Source organism: Porites lutea, chromosome 3 (assembly GCF_958299795.1).
Source record: "Porites lutea chromosome 3, jaPorLute2.1, whole genome shotgun sequence".
In the NCBI taxonomy this organism is placed as follows: Eukaryota; Metazoa; Cnidaria; class Anthozoa; order Scleractinia; family Poritidae; genus Porites; species Porites lutea.
The window spans coordinates 7796893-7816834 of record NC_133203.1 but is presented as its reverse complement, the minus strand read 5'-3'; the positions used below and the strand labels follow the sequence as shown (position 1 = coordinate 7816834).

Below are 19942 nucleotides of genomic sequence, written 5' to 3'. Positions count from 1 at the left end.
GACGTCATCGTGCAAATGGCTACTAGCTGGTGATCAGTAATAGTAGCCAATAAGTGAAATTGTTAAACAAAACTCGACTTTTTTCCGGTTAAATCCTAAGATTTAATGGAACTACTTCAAAGTTCTGTTAAGGAGGTTTCATTTGAATGTTAACAGGATTTAGGACTTCGTCCAAAGGATCAAAGGTTAAAGTGACAATCGATTTCACCATAACTTCAATCAGGCTAACTAAGAGCTTCACTTACCATAGTAAAATCAAAGGTGAAGTAAAATTTGTTACGTCACTTTCTCGGCGGAAAAAACACCAAAATATCAAAAATGAACATACAAACGACTCAGTGCCACGCCGACCGCCCGGGAGAAGTAGAAATTTTTGTGTTCGGCGTTGTCTTATTCTTTTGCCGCAGTTGTTATGCAAACTCATATAATTCAACTTCTTGCAAGTCTCACGGAAAGTTTTGTTTTAATACATCTTAAGTAAAGTTGTTCATGTCTCAGCTCCTTTTATTACATTTCCCTCGAAACAAATTGACCACGTGACGAGAGTAGCTTGGTCCCAAGCTCCCTCCAACATTAGTTAAGTATGGGTCACTGGAAAGGAGATTTTGGAGGACAAAAAAAGAGAGCTCACAGCTAACCTAACCTTTGTAATATAAAAACCATAATAATCGCCTATTTGTTTAATACAATTATTGTGGCAAACAAACTCCTACCTCGTGATGCTAACTAATAATCAAGAAGTCATGTAACAGGAAATTTTCTTTGAAGGGAAGTAAGGGAACGTTCCACTTGATGGTAAAAAAAGAGGTGCCCCGTAACTAATCAAGATCTTTATAGCTATTTATCTCCTACACAAGCCCTTCGTCAGGTAACACATCGTTTATTTGCTGGCCTCGACTCGTCCGATTTGAGGCAGAACTCAAAATTCTTATTGAAAGTCACCTCGATTTCCCTGAACAAAGATTACCAGAGAGAGGAAATGCTAAAACCGATGTAAAAATGTACATTTAAAAACTAAAGCTGAGTAAATTTTCTGAATGCTTTTTTCTTTCAGCAGGTTGAACAGCTATACCTATTGTTTGAGACCACAACTTCAGCGACATTTAAAATATGAAATTCTGCTTTTAACCCGAAAAATCTCTCAAACCACCTGTTGTTTCTGTACATGATCTTTGCACTTTGTGTCTATGCTTACGACGTTCTTTAACCCAGCCGGCCAAAACCATCCCCGTTCGTTGAAAGGCTAGGAAAAGTTACACTGCAAGCCTCGTAAAATGTGCGCGCGAATTAATTGTAAAATAGTACTTCAATGAACCTGACATGTTAATAAAAAAGTCAGATGAATTTATTTGATAAGCAAAACGGTGCCGTACGTCAAGAGGTGGTCACGTGATCGAAATGGCTAATGCATCAGGGTCACTCTTGTGAGAATTACAAAACACCTATCGAGCGAATGGTGACAAGGCCACGCAGGATTTACACGGGTTAACTGATTTAAACGGGCATTTAATACGAATATTTGTCATCGTTGGATAAAAAGGTGTTACAAGTTGGATAATGCCCTCAAATTTCTGTCAACACAAATCCAACTCAGCAGTGCGCGCAGCAGGCGTAGGGTCAACATTTCTGATATCTGACAGTGACGGGGCAATAAAGTGCTGTGTTTCATGGGAAGTCCTTTACGCGGACAAATTGACAAGCTATCATTTCGACGCCTTATTTGCGGCGACTGGCGGACGCCAGCAAAGAATTACAACCCTTTCATTGTATTTTTGGCCCCATGATTTTGGCTCGGCGCACCCTAACACCGAATTGTGCCAAAAAGTACGGACTGAAGTTTAATTCGTCAAAACTACGAGAGACGGCACACGTAAAGGAAGTTAAGAAAACGGTTTGCACGAGCTGTCAACGGTTTGCAGAAACTTTTGACGCATTTTAGAACGTATAGCTAGTACAAATTCCGTCTGGCCGAAACATTTAGGACTGTTCGTGAACGGAATCTTGAGCATCTCTCTCCCCCGGATTTGATGGCCACAAACTGTTTTCTGAAAAGTCTAGTCTTTTTCGTGCAAAATCGACATTTCTCTGTCCGTGTTGAAAATGAAAGAAGTACGAATTTGCCTGTGTTACGAATGTCATACATGCTTTCCCGAACGCTTGCGGACCGCGATTATCATCCCAAAAAGATTCGCCGAACATGACAGTGGAGAAAAGAAAAACTGAGAAGAGAATGAAGAGGCAAGAAAGTCATGTTTTCATTTATGCGTATCCCTTCTGTCCACACACAAAAACAGGAACGTATGCACTTCCTGAAACTAGTTTGGCCAATATAAAATTGACTTAGAGCGAGCGCGATTTCGTTAATCAGTTACGGACGGTTATATAAACGGACTTTATAGACAGTGTTTACAAGATACCGCATTCTAAGACATTTTCAGTTTGCCCAACAGTTTTATCTAAACACCGGTTATCGTCAAAAGTTTTATGGAGGCATTAAGAGAAGACTAGGGAAACATTGATCCCACTTGGATAGAGATCTGGAAGACCAAAGATCTCTTTGACCATTCACTAAGTTAAACTTCGTTTAAATAACCAACTCTTACTGAACTGTGTTCAATTTTCTCTTGCTGCGTTTATTCGAGCCAAATGTCTTCTTGAATGACTCCCACGTTTTGTGATGTTTCTGACATAATTATGCACAAAAAGAAAAAAGGTTTACCTGTAATCATAGCAATAGTCATTGAATTGCTTTGACATCCATTGCACAATCCCTTGCTCAAGTAGCGTTTTTAGTCCATACAGCAACAGTGACAGAAAGGCCAAGTCCGTTACACACACCTTAGTTTATACCTGAAAAGAAAAGGATCGGTTGTAAGTGACAAAAAGAAATTTTCAACGGCTAAGAAAAGAACAGTCATCGTTGTTTTTTTTTTTAACAGCAGAATAGGGGGAAGAACAAAAGTTAGTTAATCAAAAGAACGTACTTACCAGAACTGAGTCAGCAAGCATTAAAATACTTAATCTAATGACTACTTTTTTCTGTCTTCTGTCGTTCTGCTCCGCCTTTTCATACAAACTTGTTACTTGAGGTTACCCTTAACGTCTGCCTCTCCGGCTTTCCTTCGCAAGTTACAAAAACGTAAAAACACCTTTGTAGCTTCTTGTAGAAGAAGCTATACACCGGTCAGATACGACTGAAAAGATCAACTAGGAATACCTCATTTTAAGCCGAAGGCGGCAGATTTGGCGTTTCACCTTTCCTAAGTATTTAGTTTCATAGTTGTAAGTTTGTTAAAATCACGGGACGCAGTGCTATTTCCCTCTGGGGGTGAAATACTTAATCTGGTCACACCCAGGTCAAACAATACTCCAAAGCCGAGAAGAAGTAACACCAAATTTCTTTTTGTCAGATTAGCAACATTAATCGGGCCGATTACTTAGCGGGGTTTTCTTTTGTACGGTCACATTTCGGGTTTGCGTTTACTCACTCAAGAGAGAGAACCACATTTTACAGTTTTCATATACTGCATGTACCACAGGAAAGTACTTCTCAGAAGCTTTCTTTGCAATGGTCGCACTTTAGGATTTCTTTTATAGCAAAGTAAACAGTTTAACAGGAAGGAACTACTCTAGAGCTATGATTTAATCAGGAATACTTTAGGATTTCATCCACAGACTCAAAAGTTAGAGCCACCTTGTACAACCTGATAAACAGTACCACAGGAAAGCTCTGCTCAGAAGCTTTCACTTTAGTATTTCATCCACAGACTTAAAAGTTTGAACCACCTTGTACAGCATAATAAATGGTACTGCAGGAAAGCATTGCTCACTAGCTTTCATTTGAACAGTCACGCTTTAGGATTTCATCCACAGACTCAAATGTTAGAACCACCTTGTACAACATTGCATGGTAAACCGGCCGTACGACTGGAAAGTTCTGCTCAAGAACTCTTTAGTAGCTTTCACTTAAACACCCACACATAAGGATTCGCGGAATTGCAAATAGTATCTACCAGTCGAATTGGAAAATTCACTAATTAGGACAAAAACCATTATAAAAACAATTCACCACACTTGTCAGATGGCTGCCTTTTCTTTGTTTTATGTCTCTTTTGTGCTTTCGGAATTAGAACCTTATACACAATACAGTTTGTCCATACCGAAAAATGTATTGTGAAAACTTCATCCGGACTAACTAAAACAACTGTATGAACGCTAAAAAAGAGAAAGCTTAGTAATAGAGCTGAAATTACTGAAGAACTATAAGCATAAAGATTCACTGATTCTAACAGTGCCGTACTACAATAGCTCCTTAGTGGGCTATAGAAATAACGCAGTCTCGGAGAGGGAGGATTCAAAGAATCGCAAATGTATTATCTACCAGTCGAAAATTTACTCATAATAAACACAATAAACTACAGTTTCAAGTTTTTAGTCACAGATGGCTGCCATTTTACCGATAGTTATGACAAGGTTATGACAAGGTCTTTTTTAAAGTCTCCGCAGCTTTTGTACTTTCGGTATGAACATTATACACATCACAATTGGTCCATACCGAAAAATGTGTTGTGACAACTTGTACGAACGTTAGAAAGAATAGATAGTGTAGTGATTGAGCTGAAATTATTGAAGCGCTATGAGCGTAAAGATTCTAGGCCGTACTAGCTCCTTTCTGAGCTACAGAACCATGCAACTCTGAATCGAAAAATCATGAAACGATTATTCGATTAGTTCAATACGCTTCGCTGAAATTAAGCTTCATTCTCTGAAGGCGTACGATTGAAAACAAAATAAACAAAATGTATTATTCATTTACGTTTTTAAGTTGATTTTACTTGAAAATAAGTAGCAATTCCCCCGTAATTTAAGTGGCTAAACAGTCGACATGGTCATTCATACCAGATGATCACAAAAATCTCCATGAAAGATAATTAATTCGGCACAAATTGGAACAGAAATCTCTTAGCACATGAAACAACAAAGAAAATGCTTAACTTCTAAATTACTGGAAATGAAAAAAAGTAATTAAAAGTCTAATCAAATTAAAGGGTTTTGCCGAAAGGCTAGTGTAGAAGAGGAGAAAAGCTAACCACATGTATAAATAGAGATAATTACTAAGACAACTGTGTAACTAAACCAAAGATAACGTGTGAAATAAGAACAAAACACTTGCCTGTTTAGCAAAAACTCACTTGTTCTCACGTCATTTCAAGTACCATTAAAAAGAGTTTAATTTTCATGGAGATCAGTCCACGAGATGCCACAAGTTATAAGGCGTTGGAAAGTTTAGATGGAACGTCTTTTTTCAAACTATTGGGCTTGTGCGTTTGCCTCGCAGTTTCTCGTACGAGGAAAAAGAGAGTAATGTGAAATGCAAAAGCTCAAAGCAGACTTTAAGTCTTAACCCAGCTGTAGATCGGCTACTTTCCAAGTTAAATCATAAATCAATCTTGTCGGCTTTGGATAGCGTGCCTAACTGACACACGTAACTCTTTACGGCAGGAAAATAAATATATCAACTTTCCCAAAAGCCCTTGGAAACATTAAGTTCCTAGTCACCCAAAATGGTCCAAAAAGCCTATGCTTCTTAAATTCTTGGACATATACAAAGAAAAGGAGAATCGGATTTTCACCTTTTAAAAGCACCTTAGACGTATTTTATTTTAAAAAAATATTAAAAAAAAAACAAGCTATAAAAGTAAACACGAAAAAATACTACTATAGGTGCTATAGAATTACGGTATTAGCTAGCTGTCCACCACAATGATTTATCATTTAAATGCTATCTTTAAAGTTTGTCCGCCGGTTTTGCGGGGGATTTCTTTGTTTTATCGAGTTTTAGATTTTTCAACAAGTTCGAAGCATTTATCAGGTTAGTCCATATTGACAGAATAAACGGTTCTCTAAGGGCGTTATTTCAACTTAGAGCTTAACATTTAAAGAAAAAAAATGTAAAAAAAAGGAGGGAAAAAAACAATTTCAAAGCAAGACAAAATGACTGATTCAAACCTTAAGGTGGTCAAAGCTACAAACAAGGACGCGTATTCAGAATGAATACATGGATGCAAGAATTTACGTATATTTGAAGCATAACCTTCTATGAAACAAAATTGACTTATGTAAGAATCAGGCGAGCGAAATGGCCGTATGCTGGTAGACATGTCCATTTTTGCCACAGAAAATCCCCCCCAAATCTTTCCGTTCTTTAGTTATAAATCCGTTATAAGCGAACGTACTAGAGAGTTTATTTGTGAAATTCAATAAGATTTTCACAGCTTGCCCTTTTAGCTTTTCCTCTTGCATAGAATTGTCTTTGGGTGCAAGAATGTGACGTGCGATCGACGTAGGTAATATATGGTTTTGACTCCAAAGTACTTCAGCTCGCCCTTTTAAGGTTAAACCTTTGAAAATAAAATACATGATTAGACGTGTCAATAACACGGGTTGTTCTTTTGCCTCTGGGTAAGCGGTGAAACAACATGATTTTATTTCTCTCCGGCGATGTAAGACCAAAACGCTCTGCTCACGAAGAGAAGGCTAAAATTCCCAACGGAGGGGGTTATTGTTCGATCAATGAAACGAAGAACGACTTAAAGAGGTAATTTTTTTTTAAAACAAAAAAAAGTAGTTATAAGCGTTATACCTAATTCCACCATACAGAGTATTCTGTGCACTACAGTACGTTTGTTGTGGGTTGGTTTTGCCCTATGTCGAACACGTTTTGGGCGTGACTCTTCCCTTGCTTTCTTACGTTTTCCATCAAATATACATTCTTCTTTCGGACAGCGTAGTTTATCATTTCCACTCAGAGCTAACTTGGTGTCAATTAAATTAACTCGCTTTCGATTGAAAGGGAATTGTTTTAGCAGAGATAACAATGTGCGACATGATTGTGGTTTAAAGAAAATGTCGCTAGCAATTTTCGTAAAGTAACAAGAACCAGCTCGGTGTAATTGTGCGCCATCTTGTCTACGAAGGGAGTGACTAAAGCTCACGTAATAGCAGTAAAAAATACTAGGTTTTCAAAACTGTGCAGTCTCTTAAGAAAGATATTGGTACCCATAAAGTGAGCAATTTTGAATTAGTAATTCCAGTATAAACTTAACACAATAATTCCAAACTCGGTAGTTCGATCGCTGCGTAGTCAAGTTTGAAATTTTGGAACAATTTGTCGATGCTTACCTTGAAATACTTAAGTTCGTTGCTTTTCAAAATCCCTGATAGATTCTTCCGCTTTCACTTTAAATTATTACAGAGTCAAATTTATTGAAGTGTGGTTTGTCGAAGGAAATCGAGAACAGTAAATATACAGATATCCTGGGGGTTGTTTCCATTGAGCAAACTATACGATCCCGTTAAACGTTCTCGTTTTAATTCACGATCTTTTCCTCGTAAGACTTCATTGGAATCTTGCCCACAATTGTTAACTTCTTACTTTACTGTTCTCTTAAAGATAAAAGCGTTTTGTGTACAAGTTTAGTAGTAGGTTGAACACGACTTTCTGTGTTCCTGTTGGGGGCAAAGCTCTTTAGCAAATTTGACATTTTTCACACCTAAGAAGTGAGGCTGTTTGTTCGGTGAAAAAGCTGTTAATCGCTTTCTAACAAGTCCTCGTGTTGCTCACTTCGTCTGTTTGGTGTTATTATTATGTACTGTTATTTCAACAATTTTACATTCAGTTCAGTAAAGAGCCACAGTGACAAGCTACGAGCCTCAACAAATTTATATCTTTTTTTGCATTCGCTTAACTAATTTCAGCCGCTTTGTTGGGGTGACATTGACAAGTCGCATTTTCTTTGTTTTATGCTTCTTTTAACAACAGAATGCTAAAATAACCTCTATATAGTTGTTTTAAGAGAAAAAACAAAGCAGGCTTAAATGCGAATCTCTCGCAACAAAACACAACTCAACGGCAAAACCAATTCACAGTACATTTTATGAACGAAAGATCTTGAACAATACCAAAACGGCAGTTTAGGAAAAAGTCGAACAGCACCCGCAACAAAGAAAATCCACGAACATGAATCTATCTAACTTTTGATCATAAGTTACGAACAGCGTGAAGAGAATAGCTAGACAATGATTACAGTCTTTCCCCAAGTTCAGGCATGATCGTAGAAATGTTACAGATTCAAAGATCTGTAACAGCTTGCAAATTAAGTGTATGGCCCGTTCGAAGACAGAAACTCTAATTTTTGTATGAGAGGAGATGTTTTTGTAGAAACATTTTTTAAGTTACAGGCTTCACTTTGGACAAGAAAATTTCGCTATGTATTAAAACGGCAGCCATTGTTTTCAAGACGATATTGGTCAGTCAAACAAAGAGTAAAATCGCTGTTATTGATGTCCGTTAAATTACCGTATGCTCATAAATCATTAAATAAAGAATTGTTTCTGTAAAAATTGACTGCGCACAAAGCCAGCTGAAGTCTCAACCATTTAACAGAGGCAAGTGCAGAGAAGAGTGAAAACGGAGCTCTGTGAGACTTTTGATTACGAGCACAGCTTTTAAGATCTTAATCTGTGCAACTGATGTAAATTCGTAGTTTAGCCTTCGAGGCATAAATATCACTGTTGTTTTATAAATTTGTCCCAATGAATAATTTTCTTATTCAAACAGATGACCTCATATCATCTTTGCTTCTCACTGAACCATGAACAATGCATCTAGCCGGCTACATCATGATTGCAGAACATACATCTTCATGCAACCTGCAGCAAAGAACGTTTCGCAATATAATGCTTACAGTTTGTTTGTTTATAAACAAAGGTTTTAATGTACTTTTATCGGTTTTCAGGTAACGTAAAAGTTAGTTGTATTCTGGTTTTTTATTTGAGAAACATTGCAACTGCGACAAGTTTTCCGACGCCATATTGGTTCGATAATCGCCCCAAATCAGGAAACACAAGTTCTGTTGTTTTCTTCAATAAATATCTGGCATTTTCAATGTGAAGTTGAAATACAAAGAATAAGGAGTTCTAGAAGGAACAGAAAATATTCATGAACTACATAAACAACCGATTTAAAGAAGAACGGGTTTAGTAAACAGAAATCTGACGATAACACAGCTTTTGTAAAATGGATATATTTGCGGAAGTTTTAGAGAAACCTTTTCTATAAAGCACTTGAAATTATGAGGGTTTAGATAAAGAGTGTTTTCTAGTGCTATTACAGAAATCGTTTTAAAACTGCATTGAATACATTATATTTCGTCTACATAACTTTTCTCGAGGAAACAATACAGAACGTTTACATGATCAGATAGACTAACAGTGCGGAACTTTTTGTGGTGATGTTGAATGTGTGTACCCTGAGAAAAATAAATATTTTGTACTAAGAGCTCTGGCACAGGAACAGGATAGAAAGCACGGTGAAAAACAAAGCAAAGTAACCGTGGCTTAGAAGAGTCTATATGTCTCTGTTTGAACGGATCGGTTTAACACCTCATTCGTAACCCGCAGACATCTCATCGAGTAGAAAAAACTCGTCCTGTTTTATTTACAATGTAAGAAATGTATTTCATTCCACTTTCACTATTCCTGGGAACTTTGAAACAGTAATTACAGTTTTAAAATCCTGCCTCAGTAAGTGTAGCGGAGTAAATGAAATACAAACGCGTTCTGTTACAATATGGATATCATCCATGCATGGCGGGCTTGCCAGCTAACACTCACTACGCCTGACAAGTGCCAATAGTCAGTTTTTATACACCTTCAAGTCTGTCATAAAAGGATTTACGGGCAATTTGTAATTAGTAATCTCGCGAAAATTTAAATGTTTGTTTCCTATCTCGTACAACCTCGGCGCATTCCTCTGCTTGTAGGTATGACTGGCTTGTTGTCTTTTTTCCACTTCATGCGTCGGTTCTGAAACCAAATTTTAATTTGTCGCTCGGAGAGTTGGAGCAAAGCGGACAGCTCCGAGCGTCTTTCCTTAGTTAAATATCTGGTGAAGTGAAACTCTTTCTCTAGTTCCAGAATTTGATTGCGAGAGTATGCAACACGCCTCCGATGCTTGAATGGTTGTTTGTAATGCCACGGGACATCTTTGTCTTCTTCGCCATCTAAATATTTAAACAAGTTGAATTCCATTAGTTAAAGTTCCCGCAAAAGTATTAGGGTAGACCAAAGTACACTTCAACACAAGTCTGAGAGCTTTTCAAGGGTTTACCAAATTACTAATATAAATAATCGATACACAATATAAGGAAAGACGTTTTTTTTAAGTAACTCAAATGGATTAATTATTCTCTTTATCCTAACTGACCCGTAAGTAATTGGATTGATTGCACCTCAAACATAGTTTTAAATTTGTTCAAATAGTAACTGGAATCATTTTTTTAAGTTGTTCAACGCACACGTGTTTGAAAGCCTAAAGAACTGCATTTTAGCCAAATTTATCTCACTATTCGTACCTGTTTTTTCTTCTGACTCACTGGCATCTTTCCCAGATCGGCTGAGCTCCTCGGTCGGGTCACTGCAGCTAGTTCCGTGCCTTTCAGTACTGCATTCGCTCGGAGGCGACCGTGGTGGAGTTTGTGAACTTGTTGATGAAGGACTTGCGTTGTTTTCAGAAATTGTCGCTGGGTGAGGAAGGATCTCCTCCAAAAAAGACTGACTTCTGGAAATTACTGGTGGCCTAGAGATTTCAGAGTTGCAGCTCACAGGGAAGAACTGTGGAGAATAGTATGTCGGGACGCCGTACCCGTACATAAGAGTCTGGGGATTGAAGAAAGCCGGCTGACGCATTCTACTAGCTTGATAAAAGCAGTCCATACTGCAGAGAGAGCTAATGCAAACTGCTGAAGATACCTCAAGCTATTAATGACTAACTCTGAATGACTGAGGCACCACTTTGACGAGGGCAGTACTCTCTAACATTGGTCATAACTCAGAGCTATAATTAGACAGGCAGGCTCGGGTCGTGATTGGCTAGTTAACAAACAGGCTACGTCATCGCATGCATCCTTGGTAAACTGCTGGCGCCTAAAAAACGGCGCGTGCGAGAGAGCGCAGTGAGCAGAGACACGCGGGTGATAAATTTAATTAAAAATTTTCTTTCATCTCTTTTCAGGTATATTATTAAGGCGTGGAAACAAAAACAGAATCTTAGGGGTTTAATAAAATGTATCATAAAACACTGGCTTATCTTTTGATATCAAGATATTTTTCTTTGGTTCACGATGTTGTACTAGGATTAGCCTGGAGGTGTTTGCATTAGAGACGCTGGTTACACAAAAACCTGGTGATGATTTTAACACATCATAATTTAAACTACGGATCGAAATATTCATATCAAAAACATCTAGGCTTTTAGTGATGGCTTATTTCTCGTGTTATCGTACTTCAGCAGTTGCCGAGGAAAAATTTTGTCGTGGCATACCCGTATACCGGCTTAGTTGGCTTGGTACTATGAGAAATAACTTGTGACCAAGGGAGTAGACAAGCCCTAAGTAGCAACGAAAGGAAGCGCAGAAACCTCAGAACGGAAACCAGAAAAGCGCCAGAAGTATAAACGCGTGTGAAACTATAAAAAGCAACAGCGATTGTTTTCCAGGTGCTGAGATTAGAAATAACTGAATGCAGGTATAAATCAGGAAGTTATACAAGAAAGCCGCGTTAAGGGTTGAGCGCCTGATTCATAAATCTGTATTTTTCGGTTCGCCGACCGTCAATACAACAGCTCAGCGAGCCCAATGTGGAACAGTTTATAATACGAGTTAACAGAAACTCATCGACACTTTTTTCGTAATTTATACAAGTGACGCCCTGTTTTAGACCTTAAGAGGTCTATTGATAAAATTAAACTGACCGCTATTGGTTTAATTCACAACCGAACGAATCTCTAAGGGCACCAGTCATGTTATATTGCATTCATGATCCGCGTAAGGCACGTGCCGTTCGAGACAAGACGGTGCTTCCTATCTGACTCCAAAAAAGTGTGGCGGTATTTTGCCAGTCCGACCCGGTATGTTTCACTTGTATGGAAATGCTATGAATACTCGCTAATAACGTGCGAAAAGTTATGAGATTGCAACGCACGTAATTCTTTTCTTTTTTACCGCAATCAGCTCTACGGTTTATGGTGCAAAAAAAAAAAAATGCTGGGCAAAGGAGTGGAAATCGATTTTGGGTTAATATGTAATCTGACTGTTAAAATCAATCGCACTACTTTAAATAGACCTTTAAAACTTCAGTGCTTTAATTAAGCTAACGAATCACAATTAGTAAGAAGGCAATATACAGGAAATAGCTGTTCAAAGGATTAAGTATTGAGGCAAGATTTTAAATTCCGCCTCAGGATAGTCAAGTTCTGGAGTGGAAAAGCTGTGCTGCGAAGAGCTAGAGAAGACATTGTAGCCCTTCGGTTCAGCATAAAAATAAAGGTAGGAAAATAACTCAGTTTCTTCGAACAAAAATCAGCGCTATGCTGAACTTGTAGCTTATAGTTAGTCTTTGTAGCTTGTTTTCTCTAAAGTGTGTATTGAGCAAATTTCGAAACCCGTCATATAAAATGAGCCACGCGTTCGATGAGTGTCAAACAAAAGCCACTTGATCGTTTTGTTCTGGTATGCTGTTTTTTTCAAACAATGATTGATATCCTCGAACGCATTCAACCAAAAGACTACTCGGCGCCGATGAAGGGAAAACATCATACAAGCCGCGCAAGAACAAACCCAGCCGGCCTTTTGTGATTCCAGTCAGCCGTCCATCAAATGTGCCCAGAATATGGGTCCAGTTTAAAACAAACAAATTTACTTAGATCATAACAATAAGCGTGGATGTGTCCCCTTGCGAGCCTCGCTGCATAACAGTTTGGGCTATTTAAAATGTCTGTGCAGAATCAACGGAGCTTGAACTGAAGCCGGAAATGTGCTAAACGGACTCATCGCCCTTAATCGTCCCGTGAATTTGTCTCATTAGAGCTTAATGAATTACCTAGTGCTCAATCAAAAAGACATCTTGCAAATTGTCCCATGGCGCGCTCAGCATGAGTTCGCCGTTATCCAGTCAAGTCTGTAACTATAACAGCTATAACCTATAGCTCAGTCAGAATAATTTACACAGAGTTGATTCCAGTAACCGTGTCCTCACTTGACCTTTAATGTTTGCTAATATATCATTCATTTCAACGCAATGTATCTTAACCTGTTGTTCTATGACGTTTCTAATAATGAAGGCCTCGCGGCATTTTAGACCTCGGAACATTAAAAACGTGATATTACAAATCAACCAACTTCACTTGACCTTTAATGTCTGCTCATACATCATTTATTTAAACGCAATGTATCTTAACCTGTTGTTCTATGACGTTTCTAATAACGAAGGCCTCGCGGCATTTTAGACCTCGGAACATTAAAACGTGATATTAAAAATCAACCAACTTTCGGTTAAGTAACGTTATTAACTAAGTGAAACTTTATACTTCAAACTTATCTCAAGATTCAATTTGATATAAATAACTACGCAGGTAAGCGGGGATAGCTAAAAAACCCCTTTTTTCTACTTATCCTATTCCCTCCCCCCCCCCCCCCGCCCATCCCCCAAAGTTTGTTCGCACGCGAAAAGTGCTATATGCATCTTACGACTAAGTCACTGGTATTTCCTCACCTCTGGGTGATTTCTTTCTGGCAAAGTTTCCACAAGGTTTCCCGAAATATTGAGGACAGCTAAATACCCAACAAGACTTGAATCTGACAGTTCTGGAAAAAAATTTCAATTTCAATTTTGCGCAAGTTTCGTCGGCAAACGGTAACCAAAGAAAATTTCAGTGTTGCTTGCAGACAGAACGTGTTTCATCGCAAACCGGACCAACACTTGGAGAGTTACACTATTACTTGAAAAACCAGAAACAATTCCCTGCAGTCGCGTCTAAATCTGTTCCAATGAAATAAGTACATCTGATTATCAGCGAATTAAGCCCGGCTCTTCAATTTGCTATATTTAATGTTCCGCTGATGACTCTACACATTCGACACAAAAGAGAACTCGACTATCTCTTTAATTACTTGAATAAATCTACCCTTTAACCTTCTAAGCGTCTACAAATGCAATACACATTCTCTCCTCGCTTTAGCAGGAACGGCCATGAACTAAAACTCCACTTTTTCCCCACGTGTTGGGCCGTGGTAAATATAATCCCCTATACCTCCCCATCCTAAGGGTTGCATTCTTTTAAGAGCAAGTTCCCATAATAAAGTCTCCAATTTCCCGCCCAGGGAAGGCAAATGACAAGTGCATAACTTTCCACTGTTGGTTGACCTTCTAACTTACTGTAAGTTATTTGTTAGAAACGGGTTTTACTTTATACCCAATTAAAACCATTAGGAAAAATGCATTGGACGAACAATTTACAGAAAAAGAGGTAAATGTTTGTAAACTTTTGACGATCGACGCGGAAAAAGCACGCGGGGATCAACTTGAAAGCTATTGACAAAATTACCATAAAAAAGTTAATAAGTCCCCCCCGTCTCTTTTAAGCCCCCCTCCCCTCCCCCTTATTATTCTTCACTAATAAATACTGGACTGTATTAATCAATCTCGACTGTAAAACTTCGTGTGGACCGATCCAGGATGGTTTCTTGAACAACTGGATTTGTTTTTGATCCTGGCTGCATGACCCTCAACGTCTTGTACTTAAGCTTTCCCACTTTGTATTCTAGTTCTATATGGAGAACTAATACCATCATCGTTTCTAAATGAAATAAGCTCCCCCCGCCCCCCCTTCTCAAATAATGATTATTTACTACATGACTGACCAAAGCCACGCCACAATAAAGAATATATTCAAGAATCTAACATATCCTAATCTTAATTCCGCACCAATCTATCTCGGGCTTCTTTGTATTAACAACAAAAACGCGGATACCCTGTTGTTGTAACTTTTTGATGCATTTTGTCGGTTGGTACGCCACTAACCGTGAAGCCGGCTTCCTTTGCAGCAACGGTATTTCCGCGCGTGGTGAACGAATGGCGTTCCAAAAAATCCCGGAAAAACAAGACAAAAACAATGTGGAGCATGCGCTTTGTACTCTACGTCTTTTTAACAAACTTAACAGGTGCATTTCCGGTCACAGTTCGGTTTCCTATCAGCGGAAATACTCACAAGCGTAAATTTATATTATGAAGGAAAGAAGTAAACAAAAGTATTTGTGTGCATTGTGTCTTCGCGTATAGCTCGAATAGTATACATGTTTTTAACTCAACCGAAGATCCTACACTGCAATTCATTTTCTAATTAAAAAGAGAAAGCGATATCCAAAGATGATGCTGTTTATTATTTCAATTGAAAGCAAAAAGCTTTGCAGTAAAATACTCAATAAATGAAAGTAAATGTTGAGAACATTTCCAAGCGAAAGCAAAAGAGTCGGCCGAGGCAGAAGTCTCCCTCGTTTTTGTTTGCTGTACAAGGTGGCTCTAACTTTTGAATCCGTGGATAAAATCCTGAAGTGTGACTATTCAAATGAAAGCTGGGCAGCAGTTTGTTTCTGTGGTTTTTGTTTTTGTTTAAGTTTGTTTTCTTCGTTTATTATGATGTACAAGGTGGTCCTAACCATTGAGTGGCTGTGGATGGAATTCTAAGGTGTAACCACTTAAATGAAGGCTGCCAAGCAGTACTTTCCAATGGTACTGTTTATTATGCTGTACAAGGTGGTTCTAACTTTTGAGTCTGTGGATGAAATCCTTAAGTGTGACCATTCAAATGAAAGCTACTGAGCAGTACTTTCCTGTGGTACTGTTTATAATGCTTTACAAGGTGGTTCTAACTTTTGAGTCTGTGGATGAAATCCTATAGTGTGACCATTCAAATGAAAGCTACTGAGCAGTACTTTCCTGTGGTACTGTTTATTATGCTGTACAAGGTGGTTCTAACTTTTGAGTCTGTGGATGAAATCCTTAAGTGAGACCATTCAAATGAAAGCTACCTCGAGCAGTACTTTCCTGTGGTACTGTTTATAATGCTTTACAAGGTGGTTCTAACTTTTGAGTCTGTGGATGAAATCCTAAAGTGAGACCACTCAAATGAAAGCTACTGAGCAGTACTTTCCTGTGGTACTGTTTATTATGCTTGACAAGGTGGTTCTAACTTTTGAGTCTGTGGATGAAATCCTAAAGTGAGACCATTCAAATGAAAGCTACTGAGCAGTACTTTCCTGTGGTACTGTTTATTATGCTGTACAAGGTGGTTCTAACTTTTGAGTCTGTGGATGAAATCCTAAAGTGAGACCACTCAAATGAAAGCTACTGAGCAGTACTTTCCTGTGGTACTGTTTATTATGCTTGACAAGGTGGTTCTAACTTTTGAGTCTGTGGATGAAATCCTAAAGTGAGACCATTCAAATGAAAGCTACTAAGCAGTACTTTCCTGTGGTACTGTTTATTATGCTGTACAAGGTGGTTCTAACTTTTGAGTCTGTGGATGAAATCCTAAAGTGTGACCATTCAAATGAAAGCTACTGAGCAGTACTTTCCTGTGGTACTGTTTGTTATGCTGTACAAGCTAGTTCTAACTTTTGAGTCTGTGGATGAAATCCTAAAGTGTGACCATTCAAATGAAAGCTACTGAGCAGTACTTTCCTGTGGTACTGTTTATTATGCTGTGCAAGGTGGGTCTAACTTTTGAGTCTGTGGATGAAATCCTATAGTGTGATCATTCAAACGAAAGCTACTGAGCAGTACCTTCCTGTGGTGCTGCTTATTATGCTGCACACTGACATGATTCCTACTTTTGAGTTTGGTGACTGAAATTAAAAAATCTAAAGTGTGATCACTGAAATTAAAGCTTCTTATTAGCAGCACTTTTCTGAGGTAATGCTTGCTAGGCTGTGGTCATCTTACAATGTACTGGCTATAAAAATGACAGCTACCTAGTAGTACCTTAATTCCTTTATCACTCATTAATGTTTAATTTTCTATTTTGAAAAAAGCCCCTCGATTCACATGCCATTTGAATTTTTCAAAATATAATACAAAGCAAATTATGTGCTTGTTTTACAAACAAATAAAACATACTAGAAATAGAACTCACTCAGTAACTATTCTTGTGATATCTAGGATTCATCTAGGATTCACCGCTACAAAAGAAATTTTCAGTTTTTAGTTGTACTCTTTATTGAGTGAGAAAACGTTCAGACAACTCAGCAACAGAACAAGGATTGTTGTTATATCCCTCAAAGGACCAACATCAGAACCATACATGTCGATCTTCTATTTTATGCAGACATTCTTATAAGGGGCTCGACGTTGCTAAGATAGAGGTCACGAGTTCGTCTAGTACACCCAAGACTGAAAAAATGATTATCATAACAAAAAATAATTTAGCAGGTAAATTGATATTATAACATTGTAATAATGCCGTTCTGATTTTTAGCAGGTTAATGGATATTATAAAATTTTAAAAATGCCGTCCTGATTTTTAGAAATAGCCTAAAACTGAGCGAGTTCCTATTTTAAAAATTAATTTTTAATATAATTTAAAAGTCTTATACAAAACCGCTGTAGCGAGAACCATCTTGAACAATAAAAACACTACAAATGCTAAGTCCTAATAATTGTTTAAGCTATATACCGATTAGTTTTTTGGTTTAACTAAATAAATCAACGCAAGATTTTAAGCGAGCACGCAATGAAAACTAACGAGCCTAAGGTGTCGACGAAACCAAAAAAAGGTCGGTTTATTATTTTAACAACTGAAATAACTTGACGTGAAAACCAGCTAGCTCATCAGTGTTTTTTTTAGAGCTAAACGGTGTACTAAACAATAATTAGAACGCATCGTTAGTATCTTAGTCCTTTCGGACCTAAATGGGTGGCACATAAAATACATCTTTAAAAATGCTAGTGACAAGCAATCAAAGCTTGAAATAAATCAGAACACGTGACAGGTGTAAAAGCGCGGGATCGCGCCTTGATTTACAGGGTCTGAATAGTCGAAAAGAATAGTTGTTGAATTGGTTCTAACCGACTCGTGAGTTTAAAAATGCCTTCAGCTCAAAACAAAACTAAAATGATCAGAACATGAGGCAGGTTTAGCATAATTAAGGAGTACAATATTTGAACAACTGTTTTCACTACAATACAAGAAGAAAAGTCTTTTCACTGAATGTACTACTTCGACTCCGCCATACACTTTATTGAGCTCTTCTGTTCGAAAGCATACTGTAACTTGCGCATTTTGAATGCCTTAAAAGCCTCCCTTGACGTTTTGAGGATCGCATCCTCGAACATTCTGGCGGGAATGCTGCCGGTTGCCAAGGAGTTGGTCACAAGACATCTATAGCTTACAAGGTTCAGCAAAGAAGCTCGTGATCTTACACCCAAATATGGAATACACCGAGAACATGACCAATGAGCAATTCACGGATGCACGTGCGTCGTGCCTCATGTCAAACTTTGGCAGGAATGTTCACAGTTCGCGGTACTTAAGCAAACTGGAATCCGGTTAAACCGGTATTGTCTTGGCTTTCTGATATATATTAAGAACCAAAACATAGTATAACTGATATCTCGACTGTGATTTAAATACTAGAAGTAATACAACTTGTTCAGAGTCAAAGATGGATTTTCGCGTCAAGATTTTGAACGACTATGAAGCTGTGAATTCAGCGAAACGCCTTTTATACGATGTCTACATTCACGAGATGGGCTGGGTCTTTCGTGACGATAGCCCGACTGGTTTTCACATCGACAAAGACAAACGAAGCCAACCGATTCTCTGTGACGCGTTCGATAAGACGTCTATTTGGTTCGGTGCTTACAAAGAAGACAAACTAATTGGGGTAGCACGAGCCGTTCAACGAAACAACACCCTTGGAAAGCTCGATCTTGAATTGTACCCCTCGAGCAGTTTACCTTCCATGAAGAGGCTTTTCCAAGGAAAAGAAGGGTGTCAAATGATAGAAGTCCAGCGTGGGGCAGTAGCCAAGGATTACAGAAACACAGAACCTAGCGTCATCCAACTTCTCCTCTTATTTGCGTTCAGCTTCGCGCAAGAGAAACAATTCAGCATTGTTTGTCCTACGGTTTTTCCTGCTCTAGAGACTTTATTTAGCCAGGCAGGAATGCACTTGGTAGAGAAAAATTTCACGTACGGTGAAGGCGAAGAGGAGTGGCCAACCTTCATCTTTTTTTGTTCTTCAGATGAGCTGATGCAAGTTTTGAAGAGACTAAAAAGGGTAACAAGCAAGAGAAATGCAAGCTTCCTTCAAGAGAGAGGTCACCAAGCCAAGCGAAGCAAATTTAGTGTTGTGTAAATGTAGCCGGTATTCAGGGTTTAAAGCGTTTCTAGGATTATAATCATGACTAATTCTAGGCCCCCTTTTGACTGAGGGGATTTGAGATGGATTCAGTTGAATTATATTTTGTAAAGGGAATTCAATAACTTTGTAGTTGTGAAGAAGCCTTACGAGTTAAAAAGAGCTTAAGAAAGTAGGTGCGACAAATTTAAGAGAACATTTTCGGTTAATTGACTCCAAGAGAGAATGAGCTCATTATCTCTTTATGATTTTCAATTTAGGCAATAACTTTTTACTATTCAACTTAGAAAAAGGACATGAATAAATATATTGTATGTTAAAAAATCAAGGAATAAAATGTGATATTGTTTGTCATGATGTCAAATTGGTAAAGATGTTGTTTCTGCAAATGTTTTTAACACCTTTTACAAACTAGTAGGGAAAACTTACGTCCCTTGCAAGTGAAAAGAGATCGTGCTGAAAGTTCCCGCAACTGGAGAGACGTTCAGAATTTCTCCCTCACGTTTTAGAAGGCCGGAAAAACAAGGACTGAAAAGTCCATTTTTATCTTTGATCTTCCCAAAAGGCATAAAACGCCTCGCGCGCGATTAATATTCACCAAGAGCCTGTATTCACAAAGAAACATTTTAGATAGTAGGTAAAATTAGGGAAACTTTTTCTGACCTCTCTTACTTTACTTGTGTGCG

The 19942-nt window shown here is 38.2% G+C and overlaps 2 protein-coding genes across 2 annotated transcripts; one reads left to right on the top strand and one right to left on the bottom strand.

Moving 5' to 3' along the window:
• Window positions 1-9178: 9178 nt before the first annotated feature.
• On the bottom strand, window positions 9179-10824 carry LOC140929326 (uncharacterized). The gene is made up of 2 exons (XM_073379128.1): window positions 10416-10824; window positions 9179-10064 (listed from the first exon to the last, which is right to left on the bottom strand). The coding sequence occupies exons 1-2, from the start codon at window positions 10774-10776 to the stop codon at window positions 9787-9789; spliced, it is 639 nt and encodes a 212-aa protein (XP_073235229.1). The 5' UTR covers window positions 10777-10824; the 3' UTR covers window positions 9179-9786.
• Window positions 10825-18264: 7440 nt separating this feature from the next.
• LOC140929325 (uncharacterized) lies at window positions 18265-19537 on the top strand. The gene has a single exon (XM_073379127.1). The coding sequence runs from the start codon at window positions 18558-18560 to the stop codon at window positions 19251-19253; it is 696 nt and encodes a 231-aa protein (XP_073235228.1). The 5' UTR covers window positions 18265-18557; the 3' UTR covers window positions 19254-19537.
• The last annotated feature ends 405 nt before the right edge of the window (window positions 19538-19942 follow it).

What these genes read in the sequence shown, in the direction of transcription:
- LOC140929325 (XM_073379127.1), top strand. Translation starts at nt 18,558, where the DNA reads ATGGATTTTCGCGTCAAGATTTTGAACGACTATGAAGCTGTGAATTCA.
- LOC140929326 (XM_073379128.1), bottom strand. Translation starts at nt 10,776, where the DNA reads ATGGACTGCTTTTATCAAGCTAGTAGAATGCGTCAGCCGGCTTTCTTC. An exon ending in TGAGTCAGAAGAAAAAACAG is followed by an intron (nt 10,065 to 10,415) that starts GTACGAATAGTG and finishes TTAAATATTTAG; the next exon opens with ATGGCGAAGAAGACAAAGAT.